At 39.3% G+C, this 10,926-nt stretch overlaps 1 protein-coding gene across 4 annotated transcripts in view; it reads left to right on the top strand.

The window, feature by feature from the left end:
- The first annotated feature begins 6,399 nt into the window (after positions 1-6,399).
- TMEM116 (transmembrane protein 116) overlaps positions 6,400-10,926 on the top strand; it is an 88,710-nt gene continuing 84,183 nt past the window's right edge. For all 4 annotated transcript variants that reach the window (XM_049867074.1, XM_049867075.1, XM_049867076.1 and 1 more), the window contains exons 1-3: positions 6,400-6,503; positions 7,071-7,117; positions 10,255-10,318. In XM_049867074.1, coding sequence (XP_049723031.1) covers positions 6,456-6,503; positions 7,071-7,117; positions 10,255-10,318 — 159 coding nt within the window. In that variant the 5' untranslated portion in view covers positions 6,400-6,455. The remainder of the gene's footprint in view (positions 6,504-7,070; positions 7,118-10,254; positions 10,319-10,926) is intronic.

The following is a 10,926-nucleotide window of genomic DNA, read 5'->3' as shown; positions in this document are numbered from 1 at the left end:
TACTTGTGTAATTCAGTGACATTGATTTTATTGAAGTTGTGCAACCCTTCTCCCTATCCTTTTCCAAATTATCCCACCACTATTAACATGAACTCACTGCCCCCTAAGAAAAAACTCCCCCTTTTCCCTTCCCTTCCACCCTAGTAACCGCTAATAAATTTTAGTTTCTTTATGTATTTGCTAATTTCATGTAAGTGAGACCGTACAGTATTTTTCCCTTTTCAAATGATTAATTTCGCTCAGTGTAACATTTTCAGGGTTCATCCATGTTGTGGCATGTATCAGGACTTCGTTTCTCTTTAAAGCTGAGTGGTAGTCCACATGTGGTATATACCAATGAGTATATACCAGATTTTCTTTATCCATTCATCTGATGGACGTTTTGGTTTTTTCCACCTTTGGGCTGTTGTGAACATTGGGGTACGTGTGTCTGTTTGTGTCACTGCTTTCAAGTCCCTTGGTATGTAATAGAGTGGAGTAGCTGTGTCATATGGTAGTTCTATGTTCAACTTTTTGAGAAACCACCAAACTGTTTTCCACAGTTGTTAGTTGCCGTGGAGTCAGTTCCGATTCATGGTGACCCCATGTGTGCAGAGTAGAACTACTCCATAGGGTTTTCAAGGCTGTGACCTTTCAGAAGCCTGTCTTCCAAGGTGCCTCTCTGAGTGGGTGTGAACTGCTAGCCTTTCAGCACTTAACCGTTTTTTTTTTTTTTTTAATTGTCAGGTGCCCTCAAATCAGTTCTGACTTATAATGACCCTATGTACAACAGGATGAAATACTGCCCAGTCACAGTGGTCGTTATGTTTGAGCCCATTGTTGAAGCCACTATGTCAGTCCGTCTCGTTGAGGGTCTGCCTCTTTTTCGCTGACCCTCTGCTTTACCAAGCATGATGTCCTTCTCCAGGGACTGGTCCCTCCTGATAACATGTCCAAAGTATGTGAGATAAAGTCTCGCCATCCTTACTTGTAACGAGCATTGTGGCTGTACTTCTTCCAAGACAGATTTGTTGATTGTTCTAGCAGTCCATGATATATTCTTCGCCAACACCATAATTCAAAGGCATCATTTTTTTTTCTTCGGTCTTCTTTTTCATTGTCTAGCTTTTGCATGCATATGAGTTGATTGAAAACACCATAGCTTGGGTCAGGCGCACCTTATTCCTTAACGTGACATCTTTTAAGAGATCATTTGCACCAGATTTGCCCATTCAGTGTGTCTTTTGATTTCTTGCCTGCTGCTTCCATGGGCGTTGATTGTGGATCCAAGTAAAGTGAAATCCTTGACAACTTCAGTATTTTCTCTTTTTATCATGATGTTGCTTATTGGTCCAGTTGTGAGGATTTTTGTTTTCTTTATGTTGAGGTGTAGTCCGTACTGAAGGCTGTACCATTTATATTCCCACCAGCAGTGGATGAGAGATCTTATTTCTCCACAGCCTCACCAACACCTATTGTCTTCCATTTTTTTGATCATTGCCATTCTAATGGGGTGAGATAGTATCTCACATTGTGGTTTTGATTTGCATCTTTTAATGGCTAGTGGAACTCTAGTAGTGTACTGGTTAAGAGTTTGACTCCTAACCGAAAGGTTGGCAGTTCAAATCCACCAGGTGCTGCTTTGAAACCCTATGGGGCAGTTCTCCTCTGTCCTATAGGGTAGCTATGAGTCAGAATCAACTCCACGACAACGGGTGCGGGATGCTGACTTAGGTCCCTGGGTGGTGTAGACAGTTAAGCACTAGACTACTAACCACAAGGTTTATGGTTCAAACCCACCCAGAAGCACCTCAGAAAAAGTCCTGGCAATCTGCTTCTGAAAGGTTACAGCCTTGAAACCCTATGGAGTGAAGTTTTACTCTGTACACATGAAGTCCGCCATGAGCTGGAATCAACTTAAAGGCAATTTTCTTTTTTTTGTAATGATGACTTAGCGGTTACCTTTCTTCTGTTTAAAAACACATCTTTTGGATAATTCATTCTAAACTCTTAACTGGGATCAATACTGTTGTTGTTGTTGGTTCCGACTCATAGCGACCCTATAGGACAGAGTAGAACAGCCCCATAGGGTTTCCAAGGTGCAGCTGGTGGATTTGAACCGCTGACCTTTTGGTTAGTAGCTGAGCATTTAACCACTATGCCACCAGGGCTCCGGGATCAATACTAAGACCCATGATTTATGATTTGCCTGGTCTTCAGATTCTGTTCTTCCTCCTTATAAAACTAAACGAATATTTTAGTTACAGCTAGACTTGTAGCAATTTTCCTTTTTCCCATGAACTCTCAGATAGCTCTCATTGGTTCTTTTGAGTTAACCTGCAAGTTCTATCAAAGTGCTGGAATGTAATTTGTTCAGGCCTGAAGTGGTAGATTCATTTAGAGGAGTCAGGTGCTCTCTTACAATTTATCTTCAGTTACCTCTTACAATGTTTGTTTTACACTTTTTATTCTAAATATTATTCTATTCAGTAGGAAAGACCGTAACATGTTATACATTAATCATTACACCATGAATCCCAGTAATGGGACATTTCCTTCCTCTTGCTAGACCCAAACTTCACTTTTTTAGTAACAGCCTTATTGAGATGTAGTTCACACGCCATACAGGTCACCCTTTACATGCATATACAGTCCAGTGGTTTCTTAGTATGTTCAGAGTTATGCAGCTGTCACCACTGTCTAATTTTAGATAGTTTTTTGTCACCCCATAAAGAAAGTCTGGGCCCGTTAGCAGTCACTCTCCAAACTTCCCCCAGCACTAAAAAAGCAACCACTGATTTATTTTCTGTCTCTAACAGGTTTGCCTATTCTGAACATTTCATATGAAAGGAATCATTCAATATGTGGTATTTTGTGATTTTGTATTTCTTTTACTTAGCATAATATTAAGGCTCATTCATATTGTAGTACACATCAATACTATGTCCTTTTTATTGCCAAATAATATTCCACCATATGGATAGACTACATTTTATCCATTCATCAGTTGATGGACATTTTGTTTGTTTATACTTTTTGGCTATCATGAATACTGCTGTGAACATTCATTCATATCCAAGTTTTTGTGTGGAAGTATGTTTTTATTTCTCTTGAGTGTATACCTAGGAGTAGAATTCTGACCATATGATAGCTCTGTGCTTAACTTTTTGAGGAACTGCCAAAGAGACTACACCAATGGTGCTGTGCCATTCACGTCAGCAGTGGGTGAGGCTCCTATTTCTCCATAAGTTCTCATCAACACTTGTTGCTTATTTATTTATTTTTAATAATAGCCATCTTAGTGGGTATGAGGTGGTATCTTATTGTGGTTTTGATTTGTAGTTCCCTGATGGCTAATGATGTTGAACATCTTCTCATGTGCATATTGACCATTTCTATATCTTCTTTGGAGAAATGTTTATTCAAGTCTTTGGCTGTTTTTAAACTGGGTTATTTGTCTTTTATTATTGAGCTGTAAGAGTTCTTTTCTGCTGAAAAAGATTTCTTTATTAAAAAGCAAAAACGTCACTTTGATGATTAAGGTACATCTGACCCAAGCCATGGTGTTTTCAATCGCCTCATACGCATGAAAAAGCTGCCCAATAAATAAGGAAGACCGAAAAAGAATTGATGCCTTTGAATTATTATGTTGGCGAAAAATACCGAATATACCATGGACTGCCAGAAGAATGAACAAATCTGTCTAGAATGCTCCTTAGAAGCGAGAATGGTGAGACTTCATCTCACATACTTTGGACATGTCATCAGGAGGGATCAGTCCCTGGAGAAGGACATCATGCTTGGTATAGCAGAGGGTCAGTGAAAAAGAGGAAGATCCTCAACAAGATAGATTGACGCAGTAGCTGCAGCAATGGGCTCAAACACAGCAGCAGTTGTGAAGATGGCGCAGGACCAGGCAGCATTTCATTCTGTTGTACATAGGGTCACTGTGAGTTGGAACCGACTCAGTAGTACCTAATAAGAGTTCCTTATATATTCTAGGGAAACCTCGGTGGCGTAATGGTTAAGTGCTACGGCTGCTAACCAAAGGGTCGGCAGTTTGAATCCGCCAGGCACTCCTTGGAAACTCTATGGGGCGGTTCTACTCTGTCCTGTAGGGTTGCTGTGAGTCAGAATCGACTCGACAGCTCTGGGTTCTGGGTTATATATTCTAGATACAGGACCCTTACCAGATGTTTGGTTTGCAAGTATTTTCTCCCATTCTGTAGGCCGTCTTTTTACTTTTTTGATAATATCCTTTGAAGCACAATTTTTTTTTTTAATTTTCGGGAAGTCCGATTTATCTATTTTTATTTTCATTGCTTGTGTGTTTTGGTGTCGTAGCTAAGAAATCCTTGCCTAATCTCTCAAAGATCTTTGCTGCTCTGTTCAGCACAAACTATTCTTTCTGTCTCTGAGCTGCTCAAAGAGCTCCCTTGGTGTTACATTAATTTTTAAAATTATCAGTTCTCTGTTCTTCCTCTCCCCAGCTCATTGTTAGAATACTATGGTGGTTAAGAATGAGAACTCTGGAGTCAGATTGACTGAGTTTGAAAGTTGCCGTTTCCACTTGATAACTCTGTAACCTTAGGGAAGTGATTTAACTTATTCAAGCCTTAGTTTTTTCATTTGTAAAATGTGGATAATACCGCTTCTTACTTCAAAGATTGTGTCGAGGATTAAAGTGCTTAGCCTAGAGCCTAACACACATAGAAAGGCCTTGATAATTGGTAGTTATTACTGTTTAAAATCTTTAAATATTGTTTTCAGAAAATTTTTTTGCTTAAATAGAAATATTTTACTATATGGGTGCTTTATCTTGACTTTGTATCCACTGTAGTAACTGGCTCATGGTAGAAGTTTAACAAAGATCTCTTACTTAAATTGACGTATAATATAGTAGCCTATTACATTCGGTGAGAGCTAGGATGTATTGAGTTTGCTAAGGAACCAGGAAAAAGAGGGGAAGGGAAAACTGAAAATCAATACCACCTGCTCTATCATTGGGGCTTGGGTTAGTTCTTGTAGGAAAGAAAGATGAGAAGACTGTGTTTCCAAAGATACTTCAAAGGAGATAAATGCTGACTGTATAGAAGGGCAGGGACTAATCCAGAGAGAAAAATTGAAAAGTAAGCCCCTAAATGTTGGCAGCTGGCATAAGATATTTTAGAAGAAGATGCCACAAGAGGAAAGTTCTCCAGAGCTGGTTATGCTATGAAGAGCAGCCGACCGACTGGATGTGGCTGATCACTGAACAATTTGAGGTTTGTTCTTGGCTGAGACAAGAGTCCTTTGTTCTAAAGCATTCGCTTATCACTTGGTGAGACTGTCATTAGTACCCTCACCCTTATTAGATATATGATGAGAAGCCTCAAATCACTCACCAGGCCCTTATGGTAGGCATTTCTGATTCAGACATTTTCTGTGATTTTTATTTATCCATCTAATAATTTGAGCAAAGTGATTAGAACCTTCTTCTGCTTAGCCATGTTGTGTCTTCCATTCCAGGTGATAATCTTAAAATAAATGAATCATGTATTTAAATTACTCAAAGCATGCAAATGATATAATTTATGTTATTAATAAGTATTTGTAGAATGAATGAAATGATGGCTAGATGAAAGAAATGGTTTCAAAAGTGAATGTTCTTCCTTCTTACTCCGGCTTTCCCCTCCCACTCTTTGTCCAGATTTTACCAGTTCTTCCAAATCCTGTTGAAATGCTGCTCCGTGTGTATATTATTGTTGCATGCAGATCATTTGAGTTTTTGGTTGTCGAGCCATTTTTTCTAGTATATTATAAGCTCTTGCAAGGCTGAATCTGTACCTTATTTGTCTTTTTATCTTCCGGAACACACTGCTTTGCACGAGGTTGATATTTAAACATAAGTATATTAAATGAGTAATGTAATTTAATAATTAATTATACTTGTGATGAGAATTTTTGATTCAGAATATTTAAGATGTTAGTACTCAAAAATATGACAGATATTAATAATCTCTTCTCAGCTTGCACTGGTATTACTAGAAATCATTGACTGAGTGAACATGCACTGTCTTCCCTGTTACAGCCTTCTGTCCCCAAATGGGCAAGTTTTAAGACAGCCTCTCTCCTTGCCATTTCTTTCCCTTTTTTCCGTTCCATTTCCCTCCTGCAGCTCAATTTATCTTTTTCACTATGACTCATTCTCTCTACTTCTTTTCATTATTCCTGCCTCTTGTCACTTCTTAAAATTCCTAATGCTCCTTAGAACTTTGTTTCCGTGTCACCTGCTCTTTCTATTTTTGTTCTTTCTGCTTGGCTTTCTCCTCCACTTGTTGCCACCTTCACTCCTTGCCCTCAAGGTGCAGGGCAGGATAGGGTAGGGAGGGGCCCAGCTGGGCTAGGGGTGGAGCCAACTGTTCCCTTCTTCGGATTCAGAACCTGACTCTTGGGAAAGATCCGGCTGCTTAAAGGAAGCTGGGACCGAAGTCCCTATGGCCCCTGCATTGGAGGCTAGCATTCTGGAAGACAACTGGGACTTGGTGAGATCAGAAGCCATTCCTCTCTGCCTTTTCCCCCCCTTTTTTTCCTCCCTGTTCTATATTTTTCACTCTCAGTACCTTACTCCATACTACTGATCTTTCTTCCATTTCGCTATAGGTTATTATTCCACTTTTTCTCTGTTTAGCTGTCTGTCAGTCAACTCTGTTTAAAGTTTCTTTGCCTTATCTTTTGAGTTTGTCCATTCTTTTCCCCATACCTGTCTATTTTCTCTCAAAATTTATCTTTTCCTACCTCTTCTCCATTTTATTCTTTTTATTAGTTTTCTCATCCAACTTTCTTTTTTCATTCAGTCATTTTCCATTTACCTTCCTGTTCTTTTTATCTTACTGTTTCCTAGAGACTTAGGAACAAATGAGGGTAAAAGGAGCCACCTGCCTTTCCAGGGGCTTATTCAGCCTCTGCACACATTCTCAAGCTTATAGTGTCTTCTGGTTAGGCACTGAAGAAGAACTTGCGCTGCTCAGATAGTTAATAAACACTGAAATTAGGGTAAAGTTGAATGTTTAGTGTAAAAAGTTTAATTTTCTGTTCCTGGTTTTATTTAGGTTTTTTCTGTAATACAGTGGATACAATTTGTCATGGCTACTCTGAGGTACGTTTATTTAATCTGATATGATTGTCGAAACTAGTATAAGCAAGACTGGAGGATTTTGCAATTTCTGCATTTTTTTCCCTGGGGATTTGCTTGTACTCCTTTACTGGAGAGAAATACTATTCTTTTCCATGTTGATATCTTATGAGTAAAAATGTAGCAACATCAACAACAATAACAAAAGGAAAAACAGATTGAGGGGTAGCATTTGAAAATCAAAACACAACCTGGTCAACAGGATTGGTTTCTAAAAGAATAGCAAAAATGAAAGAGCCCCATTGTCCTTTTTTTTCCTTTTAATTAAACATTTTGTTTTGAGGTGATTGAAGATCATTCCATTGTAAGAAGTAATAATACAAAGAGATCCCTGTATCCTGTACTCAGTTTCCCCTGATGGTAGCATCTTGCAAAACTGTAGTACAATGTCACAACCAAGATATGGACCGTGATGAAATCAAGATACAAAACTCATCTATCACCACAACCCTTTTATAGTTACTCTCTTCTCTCCCGCTTCTACCCCCCTGAATCCCTGACAACTACAAGCCTCTTTTCCATTCCTGTAGCTTTGGCATTTCAGGAATATTAAGTGGAACCAAACAGCATGCAGCCTTTGGGACTGACTGACTTCACGCAGCATAATTATCTGGAGCTGCGTCAGTAGTTTGTTCTTTTTTATTGCCTAGTAGTATCCCATTGGGAATTTGCTTAACCATTCACCTGCTGAAGGACCTTTAGGTTGTTTCTAGTGGTTGACTATTATGAATAAAGCTGCCATAAGTATTTATGTAGTTGTATTTGTGTGAACATAAGTCTTCATGTTGCTGGGATGGATGCCCAGGAGTACAATTGCTGGGTCCTGTGAAACCTGCATGTTTAGTTTGTTAAGAAATTGACAAAGAGTTTTCCAGAGTAGGTGTATCCCTTTTGCTTTCCCACCAGCAGTGTGTGAATAGTCCAGTTTTTCTGCATCCTCCTCAACATTTGGTGGTGTTACTTTTTTTTTTTTTTTTTAATTTAACCTTTCTGATAGCTGTTTAGTGCTATTACATTGTGGTTTTTATATTTCCCTAATGCCTGAAATATGTTGGATTCTTTTCATGTGCTTATTTGCCATCTGTGTGGGTTATGTCTTCTTCAGGAGCTCTGGTGGAACAGTGGTTAAGTGCTCGGCTGCTGACCAAAAGATCGGTGGTTCGAAGCTACCAGCCACTCTGTGGGAGAAAGATGTGGCAGTCTGCTTCCATACACATTATAGCCTTTGAAAGCCTGTAGGGTAATTCTATTCTGTCCTGTAGGGTCACTATGGATCAGAATTGACTTGACAACAAGGAGTTTTTGTTTTATTTTGTTTCATGTCTTCTTCAAGGGAAATGGCAATTGCCCATGTTCTAGTTGGATTACTTTCTCTTTTACTGTTGAGTTTTGAGAGTTCTTTATATATTCTAGATATGTATTTTCTTCCAGGCTGTCGCTTGGCTTTTCTTCCCTTTAGCAGAGTCTTTTGCAGAACAGTAATTTTAAATTTTGACGAGGTCCAATTTATCTGTTTTTCCTTTTATGAATTTATGATTTTGGTGTCAAATCTAAGAAGGCTTTGGACAGGCCTAAATACTGAAGATTTTTCTCTTGTTTTTCTGAAAGTTTTACATTTAAATCCATGATCTATTTTGAGTTAATTTTAGCGTAAGCTGTGAGACTCTGGTGCGATGGATTGCTTTTATATGACCTTTCTCACCATAGTCTGGTAACTCCCACCAAGTGACTGGATGAGACTATGCAAATGAGGAACTTGTGCATAGCACCCATTTGGGGGTGGGACCATACGAATAAGGTGCACAGAACCCTAGTGAGGGATTGGTTAGTTTTGCCATCCTGCTAGGCTTAAAATGAGCCATCCCAGAGGTGCTTGGGGGGGAACCTCACACCACCAAGAACGAAGAGCTAGGAGTGGAGCGTGTCCTTTGGACCTGGAATCCCTGCACTGAGAACTTCCTAGATGCAGGAGATGAGAGAGAGCTGTAATGCCAGAGATGGCGCAAAACAATGAGAAGCAGTGGCAGAGAAACAGTGGCAGCAGAGGCAGCAGAACCACGAAACCAGCAGGAGATGGCGTGGTGGGCTTTCTGGCCCACGGAGCAAGAAAGCTGAGTACCTTTGGACAGCGGGCTTGTTGGCACAGTAGGATGCCTCCAGGCAGTTGGCGGTGGAGCTAAAGAACTTTGTAACACTTGCCTGAACAGGGCAGAGGCCAGGCCAGCCCAAGAGGCCCAGGAGGCCCAAGGGGCCCAGGATGAGAAGCCAAGGGCCAGGGAGAGGCCTGCCTGTGGGCACGACTAAGAAGAGGCTGCCTGATCAGAGAACTCTATCCTGAGCCATTTCTGATCCTAAATTGTAACCTCTGACTTCCCTAATAAACTCCACAATTGTGAGTATTGTCTCTGAGTTCTGTGTGGCCATTGCAACAAATTATCGAACCCAGCAGAGGAGTGGAGAGTGCTGTGGGAGGGATGACTGATGTCAGAATTGGTAAAAAGGTTGAGGAGAGGATGTATGTCTGACCTCTGCCTCATACAGTCACCCTTGGGCTGTTGATGCTGATAATGACTTTTCTCCCTTGTGAAGATTTAGCCTAAGCTGTGAGACTGTCAGACGTTGCCCCCACACCATTCTTACAGAGACATAGCTCAGGGTTTACTTATTTATTTATTTATTGCCTATGGATGTCCAGTTATTCCAGGATCACTTGTTGAAAAGGCTCACTTTCCTCCATTTAATTGTTTTTGCACCTTTGTCAAAAATCAGTAGGGCATATTTATATGGGTCTGTTTTTTTTTTTATTCAGTTCTATTGATCTATGTATCTATCCCTCCACCAATACCACACAGCATTGATTACTGTAGTTATGTAATAAGTCTTGAAATCGAGTGGACTGATTATTCTCACTTTATTCTTCTTTTCCAAAAAATTGTTTTAGCTACTCTAGTTTTTTTGTCTTTGCATTTACATTTTAAAATAGTTTTGTCTATAGCTACAAAAAAATCTTGCTGGGATTTTGATAGAAGTACGTTAAAACTGTATATCAAGTTAGGGACAATCGATGTCCTGTTTTAATAATCATCTTCTATTTCTTTCAGTGTTATAGGTTCAAGTTCACTTATTGCCTATGCTGTATTCCAGAATACACAGAAATCTCCAGAGGTGAGCAATCTCTTTTTGTGTTGGATTTGAAATTTTAGTCTCTCGGCCTTTGAAATAAATAAGAGAACTTTCACCTATAAATGATGGAATAATTCTATGAATTACTTACAAATTTGTCATTATGATACATTGAGATATGCTAGACACTACATAGAGCTCCCTTTTCTTCTGGCTAATTCTTTAAAGAAATTTTTTTATTATAGTGATATACATACAGTAAAACACAACATAATATTTCATCAATTTTTACATGTATACTTTAGTGACATTGATAATACTTTTCAAGTCCTACAACCATTCTTTTTCCAAATTATCCCACCACCATTAACATTCATTCAGTTCACTCTAAGCAAAAACCCTCACTTTCCCCTTCTCTCCTGCCCCTGGGAACTAATTACTTATGGTTTCTATGTAATTGCTAATTTCATTAAGTGATATACGGTATTTGTGCTTTTGTGTCTGACTTAATTCACTCAGCATAATGTCCTCTAAGTTCGTCCATATTGTGGCATGCATCAGGATTCATTCATCTTTATGGCTGAGCGATGTTCGGTTGTATGTATGTACCACATCTTGTTTATCCATTTATGAGTTGATGGATATTCCAG

This window comes from Elephas maximus, chromosome 22 (assembly GCF_024166365.1).
Source record: "Elephas maximus indicus isolate mEleMax1 chromosome 22, mEleMax1 primary haplotype, whole genome shotgun sequence".
NCBI classification, from domain to species: Eukaryota; Metazoa; Chordata; class Mammalia; order Proboscidea; family Elephantidae; genus Elephas; species Elephas maximus.
The sequence above is the reverse complement of the archived record's forward strand: the minus strand, read 5'-3'. Positions and strand labels throughout refer to the sequence as shown.